Below are 24,241 nucleotides of genomic sequence, written 5' to 3'. Positions count from 1 at the left end.
CCAGAAAATAAAGTTTCTCCTATTCTCTGTTGTATCACTTTCAAAATGATCAAGCTTGATTCAAATATACAATATTATTTTAGTTAAAAGATTAATATATAATTCCATATAAATCCAGTAAACTCAAGATTATGCTATGAAAGCAAACATGTCCACAAAGAAGCTTCATGGCATGTCAACAGAATTATAAATTTGCAAATTCTAACTTGCTTTTTCTTCATCTTTTACTTTATGTGATAAAAATATATGACTATTCCAGTGCTTAGATTATTAAACATTCAAAAGCATTCCTGCTTTTACTTTCTGTAAATTCAAATTGTACAACCTTGGGAAGCATTAGTACCCCAGCCTTTAATGTAAAGTATTGGAGAAAAATAAATATATAGGGTGATTTCAAAAATAAAGCCCTACATCTCTACAGTTTCTTAGAGTTCATGGAGTGTATTACTTTTAACACAGCCATCAGGAGAGGCAGCACTAGGATTACTGACAGTGGCCACGCAAAGTGGTCAAGGTGAGTGGCCAGCACTGATGTGTGCTAGAGAGTCAGAGGAGAGGGTTTTGGACCCTAAGTGAACAAAAATTGAAATGGTGTCCAATTTTACTGAACACTAAATGGGGAAGTGACTAGACCTGGGAAGGAAGATTTTACAGATGGCAAGACCCAAATGTAGCTTCTGGGGACCTGCACTTTCACAGAACGAACAGTTTTAGACATCAGCTATCCATTTCTTCCTGTACTAGGTATTCTCACCTGGAGAACATACAATCTACCTAATACATGGGAAGGCAGATAAGCTCAAGGCTCGGTTATCACTTGCCAGGAGGTAAGTTGTTAACTATTGATTTATAAAAAGAAGACTAGCAGAATATATAGATTATGCTTATCTAAACACTAACTGCTCCTATATCAACGTTGTCAGTTTTAAAAGTTAATCAGTCATATGGCTTTCTTCATATCTTCGCCAACACTATCATCTAAAACACAGGAAAGGTTTTAAAGCAATACTATCCTCTTTGCAACAGGAAGACAAATGTAATTGGTTATATAGTACCTCAAAGTTCACAGTTAATTGTATTAATTATCTTCATATTAACAAGCAATGAGTTAGAGATGTGAAAGTTACACAGATAATAAAGCAGTACCTTGCCCTCAAGGAATTTAGTGTAGCATCATAATTAAGATACAAATTTCGCTGGGCCAAGTACTTTGGGGAAACATAACTAAAATTTTACTCTTTGTCTAAACAGACACCTCTAAAAGATAATTTAAGAAACACCTCTACAATTCAACTCTAGATCTTACTTACAAGATACTCAGATCTTAAATATAAATATCCATCATGAATATCTAATCAACTTGTCAAAAGAATGACTGAATAAATTTTCTTATTTTCAAGCAATTATGACTTATAATAACAAGATGAACATAATTATTATATGGGGAGATCCTCTAGAGATTATCTTATACACTATTGTCATGCAGTTTAAAATACGTAAGATTGGGAGGGATGTATTGGGAGTTTGGGGTTAGCAGATGTAAACTACTATATACAGAATGGATAAACTACAAGGTCCTACCGTATACAGTACAGGGAACTGTATCCAATATCCTGTGACATTGGAAAGAATATGAAAAAAAAGTATATATAAGTGAATCACTTTGCTGTACAGCAGAAATTAATGCAACATTGTAAATCATCTATACTTCAAAAAAAATTTTTTTTAATAATATAAAATACATGAGTTTTATCATGAGAAATCTTTCAACTTCTGATGGTGTCACTCTGACCATGCTTTCCAGCATTTGAGGACCCTTACAATCTGTTCCTACTCTTGGACTATGTTTCAGATTCAGTGCATGCTTATCTTCTCCATCAGACAATAAAATATAGCCTCTGAACTTCATTGGGAACCAACCTGGTGATCAATAAACACTGATTGACTGAAATATCATATGACATTCTAATTTTTCTTTCCAGTTTTCTCTTTTAATCCAAAATTTAAAATAATGATTGTACATATGACTTTCCAGGGAGCCTTAGTGCTTTTTATAGAAGCAAGAACTCTAACAGTTCAACAACACAGCATCTGTTCATAATCTCCCTGTAGTATTTTTACTGCCAGGATTCCTTCTATAGCATGTACAGTGATTATGGGCTAAACAAGTTCATTAAATTACACTGAGAAAAAACTCTTTCCAGGTTAGTTGCTTTGTTGTTGTTTCAAAGTACTTGCTCCTTCTTTTTGCTATCTACCCTACAGATAGCAAGATGCTGTCTTTTTAAAAATGAAAGTCTATAAAACATACTGATAAATTATTCATCTTCGCCATTCTTCCTCCCTTCGGATGTTTAGAGAATGAGTAGAACCAACAAAGAAAGTTTGAGACCTTCGGGCTATTGAGATATTTGATTTTCCTTCACATTCACTGATTATTTTAAATAGGAAAAGAAAAAAAAAAACAAGAAAAAAAGCTTTACATAATTTATATGCAGCTTTTCATGGTAAATATGCTTAAAAAGAGGAGAAAATCAGCACAGAGGAAATGCAACCCTAGTTACAGGCTTTAATTAGCTTTGCTTATAGTATCACTTTCATTATTTAGGCATATGACTTTTAAAAGTGCTGAAGATACAGAGAAGAGGCTGACCACACATCCCGTTTCCCCAGACGGTTCTTGTTAATGCATGCGATGTCCTGTATGGTTAGCACACCCTGTTACTCTCCAGTGTGTTTGGTTTTAAAGGATTATAAATGTATGATCATCCTAGAGATAAGCCATAGGAAAGCAGTGTGAAAATATTACAATACTGTGATCAATAGATAGTTGAACCACCTCTAAATAAACATCAATTTTTCAAAAGACTCTCAGAAAAATTACTTTTCATGATTTTCTGTGTTGATCACTTGAATGTGTTACAAAGACATGTTCCAAAAATTCAGCATTGAATATGGAGTCATGACAATTGCATCATTTCATTGGTTGAAAAGTCCTTGAGTTCAAGCCATTACCAACCTTCATATATAGACTTTCAAAGTTTGGGGAAATAAATTTTTAAAATTCTCATTAAAAATGAGTCACTTAAAAGATCAATTTTAGAAGATATTCTGAAAGATTTTTTTAGAATCCTCTAGCAAAGTCAACAATTGCATTAGAATCTCAGAAAAAAAAAAAAGTGGCATTCCATCATCTTAAACAAGGTAACCTTTTTTGTCCCTGTGCTATGGACCACTTTGGACCATTTTTGCCAAGTCTGTGAGCCCCTACTAATGAATGTATTTTTTACATGTTTAAAATAAAATATTATTACAATGAAAACCAATTATATTAGAATATAACCATCAAAAATCAAAATATATGTTAAAAAAACAAACATGATAAAGTAGTAAATGAGCTCCTTCATATACTCATTACATAATATTATTGACTAGCAAGTCTAATAACTGCCATGATTACCAAATAGTGATAAGCATAAACGATATTTTGAAGTTATCTGCAATACCTACAATGTGATCCGAAAAGTCACAGGTTCTGCTCGTGCTACTGTGGTTTATTAACTACATTCACAACTGGAGAAATTTTTCATGAAGAGGTTAGTGAAAATGAAACTGTGATTTTTTTTTCCCCAACCAAGTTCATAAACTTTCTGAATTCTATTGTTACATGTACAACATTAGGAAGGCCTAAAAGTCAAACTAGTTGATCGTAAATGCATACTTAATTCATCAAACAACTACTTACCCAGGTAATCAAGCTCCAAAAGAACATTTCTAAAAACAAAACTTCCCATTGAATGCTTTTTAACAACAAAAAAAGAAGGCTTCCACTGAAAATTCAGTTCAGATCAGTTGTGAGAACTGTCGATCATAACGCAGTATACATTGAATGTACTAAATAGAAACAAAGTAGGCATTTTCTAGAAGTTATTTTTAGAAAACAAAGATCCCCTAAAACATTTTTATATTAAACAAAGCATTTTTATATTAAACAGTATGTCCCTTATTCCTATCTCTAATATTTTAAAATCAGTTACATTTTTACAAAATTTTGTCCTCAGATTTGCATTACCTTGTTTTAATTTAACAGCATCATACAGTCATACTTAAGCTTTTATTTCTCAGAACTTTGAATGAAATCCAACAAGCAAAGACATGGAAAATACATACACACAGTTAAGGCCCTCAGCCTCAGCAGCTTCACTCTCTGGAACACACTCAAGTGATTGGTAATTAAACATGTGCAATCACAGATCATTGGAACCTAAAAGGACCCAAGAAGCCACTTTGTCTAACCCTCACTTTACTAATGAGGAACCAGAGACAATGAGAGTTTAAGGGACTTCCAAGGTGACATGGAGAAGCTAGCCTGACAGTTAATGCAACACTCCCTCCAGCTCCCAGCAAGGACCAATTGTGTTTCAGGGGCCACTTCTATCAAAATATAGCTATTGAATCAAGGGGTTACAATCAATTAGAAATACATCTTATTTATAGGTTTTTGCTTCTCAATATGAGAATTAGATAACTTAAATGATGATCACATTTCCAGAAGAGAGGTCTTTAAAAAATATGAAAAGATCAAGAATTTGCTGTAAGTAGTTTCAAGGTCTAATTTATTAGTGATGTAATTTTGACTACTGAAAACCCAGGTAAGCCATTCCTAATTTTATTTTTTCAGATGGTCTTTTTTCTCTGATTATAAAAGGAACCCATTATAATACATTTTGAAAACACAAATGAAGAGGAAGATAAGAAGAAGCCATATATCCAGAGTCAAAGACATTATTGATAATGTTGGTAATATTTCAGCATATTTCTTTCCAGATATAAATGTATATATGAATATACAGTTATATAATATAAACTTTCATATTAAGATAATATTACACATAAAATTTTACAGCCTATCCTTTCTCTTAGCATTATACTGAGATCATCTTCCCATTGAATTCAAATTATTCCCAAAACATTAACATGAAAATTTGTGTTTAGTGGTTATTAAAGTAAAAAAATTTAAAGACACTATAATCAATAAAATGATTCCATTATATAATTTTCATTTACTGGATTATGTAGCCTAGCATTGGATCAGGTAACTCTAATGCATTAAATTGCTCTAAATAAAAAAATATTAAAAATACATGTTTATAAAACTGTCTTTAGAAAAATTTAAATGCAAATGGCTAAAATCTTTGGGGAAAAGGTGTAATATCCTAGGAAATTAGAGAAATGAGAACTCAAAGAGAAAAGTGGGAAGATTCAAAAAGGTATTATGATAGGAAATGCTGACAGGGCTCTGTAAAGTCAGGAAGGAACACAGTACTTATGCAAGGAAGCAGCAATTGGTACAAATATTTGGGGCCTAGCTCATATAGGAATTCAATAAATATTTGTTAAATAAATGAATGGGAATCAATTTACCAATATGTATTTAGAGAGTGGAATATGATTATATCCTTTGACTGACAATCTTACTTAAGGGAATATATACAATATTTAGACTCAGGTACTCACTGTCGTTTTCTTAAAAGGGAAAAACTGTTCACAACTAAATGTTCAGGACTAGTATACTGATTAAGTAAATGACAGAGATGTAAAGAGCCATACAGATAATTCATGTTAATTTAACAACTATCCTAAAATTATAAGTGCCTTACCTATACTATAATTCTTAGTTTAAAATGATTGAAATATTTAAAATATTGGTGTATTTAATCTCCTGGTATAAGACTTTATTTCATTCTTTTAATGAAATAATTTTAAAATTGAAAAAAATCACTACTTTAAAAAAAGGTGAGAAGCTCAAATAAATATTGTTTTTCTTCCAAAATATTTTCTTACAGTCAATCTCAAAGGTGTTGCCCACCTATCAGTCCTTGAATATCACAGAAGATAGGGAACAAGGTTTCCTTTGATAGTCATTCCAATGGTGGGGAAAAACAATCGTGATACGCTACTCTCCTAGGACCATGACTTAGAAAACTCTGATACATCCTCTTACCTAATCTGAGCTTTATCAGAGATGTTATTAAATCTAACACACACGCTCACACATACAGCTTAGAGATGCAAGCTTTTAAAAACCCACACAACTCATAATACCTTTGTAAGCTCTGATGGTTCACTCCCTTCTTCTACCACAATCAGCTGAGCTCTGCCTTTCCTTTCATTGTCCCGAATGCCGATGGCAACCTGGCTGGCCTTCAGGCGCTCGTACTTGTTGCAAGAAGATCCACACCACTGGTAAATTTCCTAAAAGAAACAGACAGATCTTCTGACCTCAAGAATATACGACAGACATTCAGCCCGGGTATAATACACGCTGTGGTTAATTAGGAAAAAACACAAAGGCATAAAAAATAAAGTTATCCACTGGTGAGGTATATATAATTCGATATATTTAATTTATACCTCATTGTGTATCCTGTTGCTTTCAGTTAGCATTATAAAGTGGGCATTTTTTAAACATGGAAAATATAAATACATATCTCAGCATTCTGTGTATATAATCCACAAAGCACAATTTATGAAAGTAAACTTATACAAGTTATAAATGTAGAATAATAAACCTAACATCCTTCAGAAAGTTAGTCAAGAATCTATTACAGTAGTAATATGATCTTGCTGATCATAAAAAATGATATTATCACTTTTGTAAAGCAATTTAACAATCTTTACCGAGTCATGAAAAGTTAAACCTTTGACCCAGTAATATCACTAACTGGAATTTATTTTAATAAATTATTCATAAAGAAGAGAAAAAAACATGTGTACAGGAGTTTTTCACAGCTGAGATTTTTGTAAGGCATTGAAAAGACATTAAATGAAAAGACATTAAATATTCAACAATAGGATAACAGTTATATAAATTATGATATATAAAAAATATACTTATATATAAAAATTATACTTTAACAGAAATTAAAAAAAAAATGGAAACAGAACAACAGCAGTTTTATAAATAGTAAATCAAATATATTACTTGCCTTTATATTACAGTATATATTTTGGACTTAGGTACAATGTTCAGAAAGTATACAGTAACAAATGAAAGTAACAATAAATGTCATTTTCTCCACTAAATGTGAGTTAACACAAGAAAGAAGTTTAATGGTACCCAGGCTGGTGGGATGTGGGAGTAGGTATTATCATACACTATTAAGGTGACAGATACTGAGACAGGCTCTTTTCAAGGGCAGTTTGGCGTCACATTAAAAAATTACATGTGCTTTTAGAGTCAGGACCGTTTCTAGGACTCTATTTTACAGAAGTATCAGACACCAGAAACAAAAACAAAGAAACAAAACCAAATGCCCATTCAATAGGGAAATCACCATAAAAATGTCATTATGTGGATACTATAGACTATCCTTCAGTGGTTAGAAATTGAGGATAATGTTTAAACACTGATGTTGAAAATATCCAGGTACATCATAAAGACTTAAATAAAACCACACAATAATACAGTTCCATTTAATTAGATACAAAAATATAAGCTCTGTTTTTGCCTTTGCAGGAAAAAGATTTTTAAAGCTACACAGTGTCTCACGGGGAGGGGCACATATTTGCAGAAAGAAAGCCTTCAGTTTTTAATCTGTCAGTGTTTTTTTCCTTTTTTTTTTTTGATAATGTCACTCATTTATTAAGTGATTATTAGGAGCTAGATGTTGGGACTAGAGATGAATGAGTGGACACTAGCAAGCAGAGACTGACATGTAGATCACTAAGGCTAGTAATATGTTTGCACTACCGTCGGTTTTCAAAACGTTTCCATACATACTTGTCTAGTCAATCTGGAGGGGAGGTTGCACTGTGGTTAAGTGTAAAGGAGACAGACTTTAGCAGCCTTTTACTATGTGACTTTATGTTTGCAAACTTTCAAACGAGGGAATAAATTAATAACAGCAAAAAAAAACCCAGCACCCTCAAAATCAGAGAAACGGTCTCTTTTCTCTGATACAGTCCAGAGCTGTTTCTTCATTCAAAGATAGCTTACTATTGCCTAAAATTGGGCAGGCTCCCTGTCCGTGGGAGTGCAACTTCAAAGCACACAGCCCAGTAACAGCTTCTCTAACCCCTTAAGCTGTACCCCCAACTCCCATGTTCCTTATTCATCGGCTCCACTTTCCTTTTCAAGAGTAAAATATAACTCTTAGGAATTCACGCCTTCATAAGAAGTAAAAGAAAAAGGGACTGTGCCTTGCAACTCCTTTCATTTCAGAATCCGATCTAGTTATTCAACATGATTAAGGGAGTGGGGTTTTTTTCCTTCTGTTTTTTTGTTTTTGTTTTTTTTTTCTGTTTTCTACACCTGGGCTTCTGAATATGAGACTCACATTTAGAGGTGATTTGAATACCAGGCCCACATTAGCAATTACAAACAGTGAAAACAAATGGTTCCCAATGATCAGCCAACACCTAATCACTGAGCATTAAAATCAGATGTTAGAGTAGGATAGTGATTTTTTTTTTTTTTTTTAATATGGATACCTGAGCCTACCCTTGAGGGACTCTCAGATGTGTTCTAGGCAACTGCATTTACTGACACTCCCCTGACAATTCTAAGCATTAAACCAGGGCTGGAACATCTGCTGGTCTCTAGGAGCAAATTGCACCCAGCAGGTATTGCAGGGAATCTATCATTTCTAATTACCCCTTGAAGCAAAGCAGGCTACTCTGCCAGTACACTTAGGCTCTTAGCTTAGGTACCTTTTCTTCCTTATTCCGTGATATTTTGCAATTGATTTTTTTCTTAGTAGATCTGAGAAAACAAACTTCTAATATTTACATTACAGTGAAATATAAGAAGTGGATAAGAAGTTATCTCTCAAGATTTCTCAGACTGTTAGCCACATTCATTACTGATTTGCTCTGTATTTTTATATTCATCCAATAGATGTTGATATTCTCTCTAGTTTTATAAATGACCTCTTATCTACTTCAAAGAAATTATATAAAATCACACTAACTGTAAGGAAATCAAACCAGTCAATCCTAAAGGAAATCAGTCCTGAATATTCATTGTAAGGACTCATGCTGAAACTGAAGCTACAATACTTTGGCCACCTGATGCAAAGAACTGACTCATTGGAACAGATCCTGGTGCTGGGAAAGATTGAAGGCAGGAGGAAAAGGGGACGACAGAGGATGAGATGGTTGGATGGCATCACCAACACGATGGACATGAGTTTGAGGAGTTGGTGATGGACAGGGAAGCCTGGTGTGCTGCAGTCCATGGGGTCGCAAAGAGTTGGACACAACTGAGCGGCTGAACTGAGTTTTTATTAGTGTTTGTAAAGCATTAAGGAAGTCTGGTAAAATATGTTTAAAAATGAATTCTAGTTAATGATAATTTTATAAATATTATTTAACATAGAATTTTATAATATTCCTTGGACCCCAAAATATTTTTTATGATATTATTTTGAGAGTTTTTTTATGTGCAGTATCAATTCACAGATAAATTTAGTTTTAGAAAATATTCCTCACCATTGCTTAGAGACAATTTTCAACCTTTAACATAGCAAAAATATATCTAGGAAAAACTCATAAAAATGATAAAACTTTTAAAAGTAAAGTTTTCCTTTTAACTCAAAGAAGACTAAATCATCAAAGAAAACATTGCCAAAAAATTTCTTATTGAGCATGAAAATGGATGTTGTGTATTATGCTTACTCTTTTATTATTTTCACCTTATTTTGTGATATTTCTAGAAGTAACATAGCTGATTTATTAGATTTAATTTTCAGTGATTAACTTAGACAAGAAATGCAATAAAATGGGGACTTTAAATTGCTAAAAGCCAGAACTGTTTAAAAAGTTAATTAAAATATGAAATTAAAAAATTTTTAAGTTAATAAAAAACACTTTTCATTCAATACTATGTTTTTTATACAAACATAGTTTGTTCAGTTATGGACATTAAAACATACTTCAAATTTTAAACAGAATTTGAGCAATTCATTCAATTTGAGCAGTTCATATTTTACCACATGTGGGTGATGTGTTTAAGACGTCTCATTTTAACAGAGTGCTACAGTGATGAACTAAATGCATGTGTGCAGTACTATTAATAAGCTGCACTAGCCCAACACGCACCCTATTCAGAGGCAGTTGGTTAAGACTACTTTACCACTCTGCAAACGAAGAAACCTTGTACTCAATTGGCCCCATCCTTGAAAAAACTCCCCTATAATTCAACTTAACCTTTTTTTAAAGGGCAAGGGCTAAAAAATAAGAAATTCTGCACAGAGCTAAAAAATGTAACTGATGTGATAGGTTGATGTGTATTCTTAAAACAGAAAAAGCTTTCACTATAATTTAAATTGTTTTGATTATAATACTTTTTTTTTTCCAAAAACTTCTTCACATTTATTTTATTTTATTTTTTTTTTTCTTTTCTTTATTTTCCATCCTGAGGGTTCAGGATGATTATAATACTTGAATGGGAGTTAGATAAACTTTTTGTAAATCTGATTTGTGTACTGGACACTAAAAATTATAAAGCAAATACAGTTTCAGAGGCAACTATTTTACCTTCTAAGATCCTAAAGACTTTAATAACTCAACAGAAAACTTTACATTTTTGCGGGGAAAGGACATAAAAACTCCTTGTAAATATGGAATTATCCATTCAATTCAGACTGAAGTCCACTTAAATTTTGGCAGAAATTTGCTGATGTATGTACTGCTCATGAACACCCTCAAGTAGAAGCTTGTGAAGCCACAATTAACTCTTAATGTACAAACTATTTAAGGAAAGTAAAATTATTCTGGATAGTTGGAAAAGGAAGAAATAAGGGAGCAAAAACACTCTGTTACTGGCGATTAGTTTGGACCACCAGTAACAAGAAATAAAAGTAAGTGAGTGGTATTCATAGAAACAACCACACCGCAGGCAGACCAGAGGTTTCTAAAATTTCTTCTAAACTACATGGTCAGAGCTAACAAGTCACACATCGAAGTGTAGCCAAACCTCATTCGGGGACAGGAAATAAGAGCAGAAATAAAACAATGGTTAATGATGCCCTTGAAGGGAGGCAAGATTTCAGAAGCTGAGTTTAAAGGAACCCTCCAGTGATGGTGACTCATGGGCAAAGAACTCAGCATGGACTTGCTCCTTTTTCCAAGCTATTTATTCTAAACATATCTAAAAGTTTATAAAAGCTGGGGGTAGGAGGAGCAGACCTCTTACTCTCCTTGCTTCTATCGGTTTTATGTTTCCAGGGCCTAGTTTTCCCTTTGTTGTTATTTAGTCACTAAGTCGTGTCTGGCTCCTTTGTGACCCCATGGACTGTAGCCCGCTAGGCTCCTCTGTCCATGGAATTTTCCCAGGCAAAAATACTGGAGTAAGTTGCCATTTCCATCTCCAGGGGATCTTTCCTACCCAAGGATCAAACCCATCTCTTCTGCATTGCATGCACGTTCTTTACCACTGAGCTACTAGGGAAGCCTTAGTTTTCCTTAGATCTAGTTAACCACAAATACAGAAGTTCATTCAGATGCCCCTCTAGGCTGAAGGGTCTTTAAGCATTGCTTTAAAAAAGATATTAACTTGCACAATATTTCCAAGAATCTCCATTTTTTTTTTAACTTTAAAACATGATTTTTAGTTTTTGGATAAACAAATGTTCATTTATATTCTATTTTGTTGTCGTTTAAAGTCAAGCTACCTCAATATCCTTCAATGACATGCATATGTGTTTTTAAAAGCATCTCTGACTGAAGGATAGAAGATGGGTGCAGAGGGTGTGGATGGTCACAGAATGCTGGGCGACCAGAAAGGAGGAATTGCATGTGAGGTAGGACAGAGCAGTGCTGATGGAGAAGCAGAGAAGAATAGAGGGATATTTATAAGACTAAAGTTTACAGGGAGGGTCAACCATGCCTTTGGATGGGTACTGGAGGACGGAGAAAGGGGGACATGACTTGGACAACTCTAGCATTGCTGCAGCAGTAATGTCATTTATTGGGACCAAGTGACAGCTTTTGGAGCAAACTTTTCATAAGAAGAGAAGGCGAGATTGTGTCCTACTCAAAGTACCTAGCAAAGCAAGGAAGTCTTATAGTCACATCTTATTAAAATAATTTCCACCAGCCACATAAGTAGATGACTCAACTATTTTTAACTGACTTATTTGTTCTTTAGACGTATGACTGTGAACTTCCCAGCACCTTTGGGCATCTCCCATATTGAAATGGGAATGTTCAATAACCTGGGAGTGGGGCTTAAAAAGAATCTACATCAGGACTTCCTTGGCAGTCCAGTGGTTAAGACTCCCCACTTCCAAAGCAGAAACATGGGTTTCATCACTGGTCAAGGAACTAAAATTCCATGTGACATGTGGCACAGCCAAAAAAAGCTAAAAGTTAAAAAAAAAGAAGAACCTATACCAAAGGCCCATTCCAAAACCTTAAAATCAGAATTCCAGGAATCCAATCACAGGTATCAGTACTCTTAAAACCTCTTCTAAATGATTCCAGTGTGAAACCATGATTGAGAATTAAAATATAATTCCTAATACCTTGCGAGCCATCTGTGTTAGTGCCCTCATCGATTCTCCAGTTACGGCATGTGCGTAGCTCTGTTCCAGCGCTTCTAACATTCTACCTGATCAGACTCTGATTTGTGTATGTGTTTGTGTCTCTCACCACTTCACAGCACCTTGAGGTCAAAGGCGATCTGGTTTTCATCTTTATACTCCAAACACCCAACACATGCTAAGAACACACTAAATGCCATCCGTCCGTACTTTTGCTGCAGAGTAAATTCTACAGATTTAAAATTAGGTTGATCTTGCCCATTTTTCTTCTTGTTGTCCCCAGTAGATCTAGTGGAGTACTTTGAAGTAAGGAAAAATGTATCCAGAACAAATGATTCTGCTCAGTTTTCAGTTTTAAAGTTAGCCTCCTTAAGTCATAGTAGAGACAAAAGTCTGAAAGCCAACAAAACTTTAATTTAAAAGAAACTTGATTTTGCCAGAGTTAAGGGTTTTGCAGGGGAGGAGTGAGGATGTGGTCTAGAAAGTCAGATCTGTATATCAAGAACCACGGTCTTGGCCTTAGGGACTAGAGTGCACTGCAGGAACCACTGAGAGGACAGCAGTGTGAAATGGTGTAAGACTAGTTTGTCTGGTCCAAAAAGAGTAGGTCATTACAAGCAAACTAGGAAACATGACCAGGTGCAATGAATCTTTGAGAAGAGCTTGGTAATCTCTGTCATACATTTATCCGTGATGTTGAGCATGAGAGCAGAAACAACTCTGGACAGTGTCCAGGCAGTTGGACTAACAGGTATTGGGAACAACTTGGACACGCTGTCCCCGAAACTTGTATGTGGCACAGGAAAAACTAAGCAGAACGCCTAAGGGTGGGTACAGTTGTGGCTGACAGACCAGGAAGGGCCGTGCCGTGGAGATGTGGGCATCTCAAAAGACCAAAGTGAGGATACTTTCCAGCAAATGCCTTAGGATAGAGGTCAAAGCCCAGCAGTTAAGATTCAGTGAAATGTCAATACCTCTGGGAAGGTTAGGGAGGAGGGAGGCTGAAGACTGCAAACCAGACTCACACTTTCATTCTCAACCCTCTCCCCATCCCAGGCCATTAACATTCCATATACTTCCTCTGGGATGGGGGCGGGGGTGGGTGGGATAATCTGATGTGCTTTAATGACAACAACGCAGTGTGAACTGCAGCATAGGAGGCAAGTAGAAGAGATGAGTTCACTGGATTTAGCAGAAGGCATGGATTTAGCAGAAGGCATTGATGCTCACAGGAAGTACAGTTTCAAAGAAACGGTGGGAGTGAAAGTCAGAAGACGTGGGTTGAAGGCCACGTCTGGTCAATGAGGAAGTGCAGGCTGCTTTCTTGAAGCAGATGACTGACTATGGGAGAGGGCAGGAGAGATTATAAATAGCAAGGCAGTAGGGCAATATTGCACAACTGACCAAATAAGTTAACACGGGAACGGAACATGCAGAACATCATGATTAAAAACCCACCACAGCAATTATCCTTCAATTTAAAATAAATACATTTTTAAACATAAATAAAATGGATAACCAACAAGAAAAAAAAACATTCAGCACAGATTCCTATTTCTCTGAAACCTAATTCTCCACTAGTGACTGGCTCTGATATACACTTCTAAAAGAGTTAATTTCAGATCCCAAACTTTGAGAATATGGGCTTTTTTTCATTATCACTCACATTCCCAGGTTATAGATGTTCTGTTGCAATATTAAGCTGTGATGTTATTAATTTCTACAAATTCCTCATATCTTTAAAAATAGTGGGAGAGTAATGATTCATAAATTCAGCAACATTAGAACATATATTTCAAAAGCATTTTTCCAATAATTCGGTAAATTCCAAATTGCTGAAATCTACCCATGTCTCATATTATTTACTGAAAATACACTAAATATAAGACAACTTATCCAAATCATCCTCTAAAATGATAATTTTCTTAACTTCCAAAGTGATTAAATAAATAATTTTACAATTTCATGCTTTAGGTTGGAAAGATTATGCTGTCATGTCTAGGGAATATTTTGTCATTGTTGTTCAGTCACTCAATCATGTCCAACTCTTTTGCGACCCTATGGACTATAGCCTGCCAGCCTTTTCTGTCCATGGGATTTCCCAAGCAAGAAATCTTGGAGCAGGTTGCCATTCCCTTCTCCAGGGGATCCTCCTGACCCAGGGATCAAACCCTCATCCCCGCACTGGCAGACAGGTTCTTTGTTTCTGAGCCACCAGGGAAGCCCCTAGGGAATATTTACTGTAGTCTAAAATCCTATCACACCAAATGTTACTAAGGTATATGCCACATCACCTTAATACTAGTGATTGTTTATCCAAAAAAAAGCTCACTTCCCCCCAAAACAATCAAGACACAGGATTTAGGTTATACCTATAACCTTAGTGTTGGCCATGTGGCTTTAGCCTAATGACAGCTTTAGATGTGCAACCTATCTTCTTCATACCTGGCTCATGAAACACATGAAGTAACAACTAAAGCAGAAAGTGGTCACAAAATAATTAACTCAATAACTGCTATTAAAATATTATGACAGAGATTTTCATTTCATTCTTATTGGTTGACTATGACACACCCCAAAACTAAAGTGCCCAAGGTAACTGCAAGATCTTATCACCTTTTAGAAACTTTTGGCGACATACCAACTGGTTAAAGGTTAGTAATATAAACACAGGTCATGTGAGTGTTTGTTCTAAAATACTTAGGAATTCAGAGCTTGAATCCTACTAGGATATCTCTGGGAGTGGTGGGAAAGTTCCACAACATAAGAGGGAATCAGCTTCAAGTATTGATGCAAGAAAATTATCCCAAATGTCTCTAATCAGCCACGAGAGCAAGAGATAACTTGAAAGTCATTGGAAATATTAACTACATAAAATAAAGAAAATTGACTATTAAATAGGTCAATGTCCTTGAACCTTTTTATAGAGACTCTTCCCTATGACATGAGCCTGGATTTGTGGGGAATATTCCTATGACAGGTATTACCTATGGAAAGACAGCATGTTACCAGAGCTATAATCAGTCTAGCACAGCACTGAACTATGCAGCCCATTGTGGAAATTCAATACTTATTCAATAAAATAATAAGTAATTTCATTGTTGTTTAATTGCTCAGTCGTGTTCAACTCTTTTGCAACCCCATGGACTATAGCCCACTGGGCTCCTCTGTCCATGGGATTTTCTGGGCAAGACTACTGGAGTAGGTTGCCATTTTCTCCTCCAGGGGACCTTCTGAATCCAGGGATCAAACCTGCATCTCCGTGTCTCCTACACTGCAGGCAAACTCTTTACCATTAAATCACCAGGGAAGCCAAATAATTTCATTACTAATACTAATTTCAGTAGATTCTAAGCCAGATTAGACATAATCTATTCTGAGTTAAGCAGATTCTGAAACTGTTGCAAGATACTCTGTTATAGAGCCATATCACACTTGGTAGGATGTAAACTATGAATAGAAAAATTCAGGTCTCATTCCAGATCGCCGCTCAACCTGCTTTAATGCAAGTGACTTTCTCACATATTCTAAGGTGGTTTTCTCTGGAAACTGGAATGGTAACTGTCATTTCCAGATATGACTGTGTGTCAGACGGGACTGAATCACCATCAACTGAGATCAGTATGTGACTAGAAACCACAGTCAAGATGAAAAACAAAAACAAGGAAGTTAAGGCTGGAAGAGGTTAATGACTTGCTCAACATAAAAGAGTAGAGAGTTGAAAAGTTCAACTGGACACTATTCATGACAAAGAGATTATTGCACTTGTAAAACAAATACATTATATATAAAATATTTTTTTTAGGAAGGAAATATTTTCAAGTAATGGCAATGATGAATTACAGTATCAATGGGAAGTATTTACAGACCCCAGAGCACATCTAATCAAATACCCAAATTTGTAGATGAGAACCTGAGATTATATTCAACTTGATGAAAATTGAGGCCCGCTTTTTCCATGAACCATATCACCTTATATATAAAAATACTTTGTAAATTATAAGGGGATAGAGAGCTATAAAATGTAAGTAGTTAAGACAGAAAATTAATTATTGTACATTAGCTGTGAGAGATTCCAAGTGCTGTGACTGTCTTTGGAACTGCACAGCTTAATACACCTGATCATCTATTTATATGCCATGGTTTTGTTTGCTGGTGAGTGCAGAGAGAGAATAGCATCTGTTTTCTGCCTAGATATTAAGGTTAGGTGGAGAAGGCAATGGCACCCCACTCCAGTACTGTTGCCTGGAGAATCCCATGGATGGAGGAGCCTGGAAGGCTGCAGTCCATGGGGTCGCTGAGGGTCGGACACGACTGAGTGACTTCACTTTCACTTTTCACTTTCATGCATTGGAGAAGGAAATGGCAACCCACTCCAGTGTTCTTGCCTGGAGAATCCCAGGGACAGGGGAGCCTGGTGGGCTGCCATCTATGGGGTCGCACAGAGTCAGACATGACTGAAACGACTTAGCAGCAGCATGAAGGTTAGGACTTCAGTCTGGTTAGGGCAATAGGACAGCATCTAAAGTTGAAAAGGACATTTCCATGAAATTCACTGTGAAATACAGGGCAAGAATACTGCCATTTTGCATGTAGATGTCTAAATGTAACACTGGGAATTGTACTTTGGGCATTAGTAGCATAATCTCAACTATGCACACAGCTTGTATAATCTAAGACAGTCAGATTATACACTGCTGCTGCTGCTGCTGCTAGTCGCTTCAGTCGTGTCTGACTCTGTGCGACCCCAGAGATGGCAGCCCACCAGGTTCCCCCGTCCCTGGGATTCTCCAAGCAAGAACATTGGAGTGGGTTGCCATTTCCTTCTCCAATGCATGAAAGTGAAAAGGGAAAGTGAAGTCGTTCAGTTGTGTCCGACTCTTCACGACCCCATGGACTGCAGCCTACCAGGCTCCTTCGTCCATGGGATTCTCCAGGCAAGAGTACTGGAGTGGGGTGCCATTGCCTTCTCCAAGATTATACACTAGTAGTAATAAAAGTAGAGGTGACCCTGACTTAGAGAACCCAATGAAGTTTACAATTTGGGTCATTTTCCAAACCATTTATAACCTTAGCATATTCAATTTCTGTGCTCCTGCCAGCTTAATACTGCTCACACTGAGCTTTGTGTAGTTCCATTTTTAAATTCCTTGGTATCACGTCTTTCTATATACATGAAATAAACTCTTTTGGCCTCTGACTGATGCTCTTCCCCAACATACTGCCTAAGGAGAGGCAGTAAAACAAAATACTTAGGTAGGAATCACTGTCCCCTGGTGGCTCAGCAGTAGAGAATCCACCTGCAATGCAGGAGACACGGGTTTGATCCTTGGTTTGGGAAGATGTCCTGGAGAAGAAAAGGGCAACCCTGCCACTGCACATGGTTTCCAGTAGCAGGAAATACCCTTTATTTCTACTTTTTTTTTTTTCCTTCTACTTTTGAAACCTTACAAAGTTTTAAAGACTTAAGTCAGATATTGCCCATCCCACTAAGATAATACCAGACATTTGTACTTGTGCCTTTACTTCTAACAATTCCGAGAGAATTAACAAGTACGAAATAGTATTATGTGTGTGGCTATATGGGCTATATTAGTATTTGTTGAAATACTTTCCCTACACTCTTCAGGCAGGCTATTTACACTCATCCTATGTCCATGTTAAATTCTAGAATCTTTGCTTCCTGGGGGAATCAATTTCCCCCTCATGCAATGTTTTCCCACACATATTTCAGGACAAAAATAATTAGAGGAAGCTCTGTTCAAGAAGAAGGGGAACTATATTAAGAATTATTCAATTTCTGTTCTATGGTAGGAAGAACTAAATCATTACTCCATTCTAATTAAGTTTATCAAAAGAAATAAAAACTTCTGAAGTTTTATGTGTCATTTAAATACTTGCCAACTAGTCATATGATATGATTGCATGTCACGTAGCCATGACCACTTTCTAGTGTGTAGAAAAAGTGAGTATATTCCACAACACATACATCTGATTTGATCTGAAGACAATTTACCTTCCTCTAGACATCTCCAGGTAAGCATAACACTTACAGTGCCAAGGTCAATGATGAAGCAGTCACCCTTGTTGAAACTGTCCCAGCTCAGGGGAACTTCCGTGGCCCTGACGACTCTCCGACCTTTCACATGCAGGAGCCTCTGAGCAGTCAAGTCATTTGTAAGCACATGATTGAGTCCAGACGCCACACCGCCAGCCTGATCAGTGAGAGAAAGAAAACAAACCAAACAGCTGAGGCTTTGACACGGCAGCTTAGAAAACCGCTGGTGTTGGTACCAAACTGCTTGCTAGGCCAAGAGAAAACAGCCAAGGGCGTGTGAAAAATTAAATATGTAGAAGAGAATTTCCAACAGGCAAATCAATAGGTAATTGTTTTGTTGTGGGCTCTTTGTCCTTCCTATTTTAACCATTCCTGTTAATACCGCAAATATTTACAGAAAACCCTCAGTATATAAAACCTGCTACATAAACAGAAAAGAGTCGTTATTCTTTTCCTTTGGGGAACTAATGATTCTCAAAGCACTGAATGAGAAGGCAGATAAGGATTTCAGAGGAAAAGGTGACAGGAGGTTAGAGAGTCAGAGGTCACAAGCATACACGAAGGAGGGCCCGGGAACCAGGCAGCGTGAAATTCCCATGGTCACAGCCTCAAGACAGAGGAGAGACCTGAGTGCTTGCCAGGTATGGGCTGCTTCTAATCTTAGTCCTTGATTTTGCATTAAATAATCATCACACGTCTTATTTACCTATTTATTTAGGTAAAAAGAGTACAAAACATGCCAGGCCTAAGTATTTACAGTCTAAATTGGTGGCATATCCCCACCAAAACAGAAAGAAAATCAAAGTCCAACCACATTGAACTAAGAAATGGGGAGAAATAAAGATGAACTGTATCAAGCACATCTTCTTGCATCATTTGAAATTAGCTTTCAGCTTTTTCAAGCTTTTTATTCTTTTCCTGAATTAAAATGTTAGGGACAATAATATTTATTTACTTCCCTAATTAACTATGAGGTAATGTACAAAATAAAGGTGCAGTGGAAATAAATCTGTTATTTATTGATCAAAATCCTCCCATGATAATATGGAAAGAAAATTAGCCGTATAAATTGGGACTTCCCCAGAGTCCAGTGGTTAATATTTATTTACTTCCATAATTAACTATGAGGTAATGTACAAAATAAAGGTGCAGTGGAAATAAATCTGTTATTTATTGATCAAAATCCTCCCATGATAATATGGAAAGAAAATTAGCTGTATAAATTGGGACTTCCCCGGAGTCCAGTGGTTAAGACTCTGCCTTCCAATGCAGGGCTGCGAGTTCAATCCTAGGTTGGAGAGCTAAGATCCCAGATCCTCGGGGCCAAATAACCAAAAACATAAAACAGAAACAATATTGTAACAAATTCAATAAAGCCTTTAAAAATAAATGGTTCACATCAAAACAAAATCTTTTAAAAATGAAGTCTATTAAATAATCCAGATTTCAAGTTTATTACATCAACATATACAATAAATCCAAAGAAAGAGGTCAAGCTTCATATATAATTAATAGCACATTCTTTAAATTTCCAATGACTTTCAGACTTCTCCGCTTTTCCAAAAGGCCCTCATGAATATAAAGGTTTTATTAGTACGGGCTTAAATGTTGACTTCAGGATAACTATAACCACAAGCTTTTACAAATACATAATAATTTCCCAGTTCATAATTTTAAAAGGATTGCCATATTTCTTGACAGCACAAAGTAGTATAAAATAAAAATAAAGTTTATCATCTACATATTATGTTTTGCCATTTTAATTTTTTAAAATAAGAATTATACTGTGATCTGATAACAAAAAATAGTGTAAGAACACTGTGTTCTGAAAAAAAAAAGTCATAAAATATAGAGTTGAATTAGGCTTAAAATAAATATATAATATTAGGATAATTTCATATGGTGAACTATCAGAGTGATATATATATAGTGTGTGAACATTTAATGGTAGTTTTAAAAATTAATTTTGTCTCTAATATTTGATGCCAAAAATGAACAAAAAACTAAAGTTCCATATATATCCATATCAGAAAGTAATTCTTCTGTGAGCATTGCTTGAATGAACCCTAGAAACTCCCAGTCTCCTTCTACCTACTTTATAGAATGAAAGCAAGGTGGATGATCTTCTAAACCAAGGGCACCATAAATACAGTTTTACTGGCTGACAGATGTCTAATTGTTGCTACTTACAACCACAGTTGGGGCTGGGTCTTGTTCAAGCTGGGACAGGGGCTTAGCCAGAGAGATAATAAAGGAAGCAATGCTGCTGCTGCTGCTGAGTCGCTTCAGTCGTGTCCGACTCTGTGCGACCCTATAGACGGCAGCCCACCAGGCTCCCCCGTCCATGGGATTCTCCAGGCAAGAACACTGGAGTGGGTTGCCATTTCCTTCTCCAATGCACAAAAGTGAAAAGTGAAAGTGAAGTCGCTCAGTTGTGTCCGACCCTCAACGACCCCATGGACTGCAGCCTACCAGGCTCCTCTGTCCATGGGATTTTCCAGGCAAGAGTACTGGAGTGGGGTGCCATTGCCTTCTCCGAAAGGAAGCAATAGTAAGTAAGTCATCCTCTATAACTCCACCCCATCTCCCTATAAAACCTCACAGAGAAAAAAAACCACAAGTCAATTAAATGACATGGGACATGGGAAGATGGTCTCACCGTTTCCTAGCTACATCTTTATACTGCATATGGCAACTAAATGTGACCATTGCTGACTTGGTAATGGTAGACTTTGCCAAATTTTACTCATTTCAAATAGACACAATATCCTTTTCAAAGAGTATTCTTAAATAAAAATTCATCCAGACGTTTGAACCATTTACTTATATTGAAAGCATCATAATACCATGGTTACTAGCTTAGGCACTGGAGTCGGTCACCCAGTTCAGTCATATAGTACCTATGCTGCTGCTGCTGCTGCTGCTGCTGCTGCTAAGTCACTTCAGTCGTGTCCGACTCTGCGACCCCATAGACGGCAGCCCACTAGGCTCCTCTGTCCCTGGGATTCTCCAGGCAAGAATACTGGAGTGGGTTGCCGTTTCCTTCTCCAATGCATGAAAGTGAAAAGTGAGACCTTCACAAATTAGGCTCTCTAAGCTTCCATTTACTTATCTTAATAGGATGATAATGATAGAAACTGACTACAGGGCTGCTTTTTTCAGTTAAATGAGATGACACATGTGAAGTGCTTAGTACATCCCTAAAAGCATGAACTTAAGCATAACATAATAATCTTTGCTGTTCTGGGTGGTAAAATGATCTTTGTTTCCACATCTCCTATCAAGTCTAGCTACAACTACACATGTTACCATCTGGTTAATGTCACTAATGATAAGACAGTAAACTGATTTTTTTGCTGATAAATTTGACCTCTATGTGCAAATATCCTCTTTCTAAAAAATGCTGATCTGTGGTGGTTTTAATGTTGACAATTAGAAGACAATTATTCAATAACTGTAAAATTACTTTTATCATGTCCACTTTTAAATATATTTCCAGAAATTTGATTTCAAAAGACCCACTAATACCAGAAGAATTAATAATAGCATGAGTCTCAAATGATTGCATATGCACTATAACATACACATTTTTATCATTTAATCTAATCCTTATGACACCTACACAAGAAAGCTGTTGTTATCCTGTTGCACATTTGAGGAAATTGAGCACAGAAAACCTGTTTCCCTGCGGCAAACAAGCCACATGTGACAGAAATGGGTTCATAATCAGGATGATGGTACAGTACATGCATTTAGTAATACAAGCTCCAGCTTATTCTAAATCTTGGATTCATTGATATACAGGGGACTTCAGGATCATTTGACATAAAATAACTCATGTGAATTAAATAAAGGGCAATAGTTTCATATTTAATAGTCTCTAGATTAGAGTCAGAATTCTAGTTTAGTAGTTTACTTCTGAGGTTTTAGGTCTCCACAGGGCTAATATACTGGAGGGGCGGAGTGGCAGGGTCTCACAGAATACCTGCTGAAGCACTTTTGATTTTAAAAAGATTGTTTCTGGGGTGTTTGTAGGGAAGGTATTCCTCACACTTTAACTGAACATTCTCCGGGGCATGGGGAATAATGAAAGACGGACAATCTGCAAGGGTCACTGAGAGAATTCCAGAAAAAGCTATCCTTTACTGAAAGTTGCCTTAAAGGTATAGAGATAGTTAATTATCTGATATTTTACTTGTTTATTTCCAAAGTAAAGTCATTTGATAATGAATTTCAGGCCAAACACATAAACTCTGTGAGTGTGAGTGTGTGTGTGAGTGTGTGTGTGTGTGTGTATGCCAGTGTATATGTAGGAGTTTGTGAGGCTGAACCACGCATATGTTCAATTCAGTGGTTTCACTTGTAACATTTCTAAGATCAAACTAAGCTATTTGGGAAATGTATGTATAGTTCTATGTATTAACTGAAGTTATACTTGCTATAAATACTGAATTCATACGTTCCAGAACTGAAATTCCTGAGTCATGTATTTGTAGCAAATTCAGCGATTCTTTAGAATAGCAAAAAATAAACATTATTAATGCCCACGTTGCCTATATTTACTTAACTTCATTAAAAATTACCCTTCCAAATGAGATTAAGTCAGAATATGTCACACATTATACCATATATTCCACAAACATTTATCAAGCACCTATTATGTGTCTAGAGAGTCTTGGGGCTGTATCAGTGAACAAAATAGATTAAAATGAAAACGAAATACCCTGCCCTCTTTCTGAATTACTTCACTAGGTTTAAGCAGCACCGACATATACTAACTACCATGTGTAAAACAGCCCGCCAGTGGGAAGCTGCTGTACAGGCACAGGGAGCTCAACCCGGAGCTCTGTGACAACCTAGAGGGGTAGGACGAGGTGGCGGGGGCGCGGAGGGGAGGTTCAAGAGGAGAGGACATGTGTATACTTACGGCTGATTCACATTGTTGTATGGCAGAAGCCAACACAATATTGTAGAGCAATTATCCTCCAATTAAAAAAAAAACACCTGCCCTCAATGAACTTTTATTCTATCAAGACATGAGGTATGGATGCATAGGAAGAGAAAGGGGGTCATAAAACAATTTGAGGGAGCTGCTTACCTTGTATTTCAGACCTCCTCTAAAGTAGCCAACAAAATCCGTAGACTCATAGCCTTGAAGTTCTCTGTTCTGCACAGGTTTGCCACCCAAATAGTCATCCATCTGAACAGTAAAGATGGCAGCTGCTGTGCTTTCATCCTGAGTACACTCCTTTCCTAAAAGAGCAAATGACAGTATCTCATTTGTCAACTGAGAAACAGGATTAAGGCAGAATGTCTGATAAGAAAAAACTCAGAAACTATCTTTGAATTATACTGTGTGCATCACAATAAACTGTGGAAAATTCTGAAAGAGATGGGAATACCAGACCACTTGACCTGCCTCTTGAGAAACCTATATGCAGGTCAGGAAGCAACAGTTAGAACTGGACATGGAACAACAGTCTGGTTCCAAATAGGAAAAGGAGTACATCAAGGCTATATATTGTCACCCTGCTTATTTAACTTCTACGCAGAGTACATCATGAGAAATGCTGGGCTGGAAGAAGCACAAGCTGGAATTAAGATTGCCAGGAGAAATATCAATAACCTCAGATATGCA

General features: G+C 36.4%; 1 protein-coding gene across 1 annotated transcript in view; it reads right to left on the bottom strand.

The window, feature by feature from the left end:
- SCIN (scinderin) overlaps window positions 1-24,241 on the bottom strand; it is a 78,515-nt gene that overhangs the window by 44,700 nt on the left and 9,574 nt on the right. Inside the window, exons 2-4 of the mRNA XM_061413582.1 lie at window positions 23,702-23,856; window positions 18,599-18,760; window positions 6,106-6,255 (exon numbers count right to left, since the gene is read on the bottom strand). Of these exons, the coding sequence (XP_061269566.1) occupies window positions 6,106-6,255; window positions 18,599-18,760; window positions 23,702-23,856 (467 nt within the window). The remainder of the gene's footprint in view (window positions 1-6,105; window positions 6,256-18,598; window positions 18,761-23,701; window positions 23,857-24,241) is intronic.

This window comes from Bos javanicus, chromosome 4, assembly GCF_032452875.1.
Source record: "Bos javanicus breed banteng chromosome 4, ARS-OSU_banteng_1.0, whole genome shotgun sequence".
Taxonomy (NCBI): Eukaryota; Metazoa; Chordata; class Mammalia; order Artiodactyla; family Bovidae; genus Bos; species Bos javanicus.
This window is presented reverse-complemented; position numbering and strand designations above follow the sequence as displayed.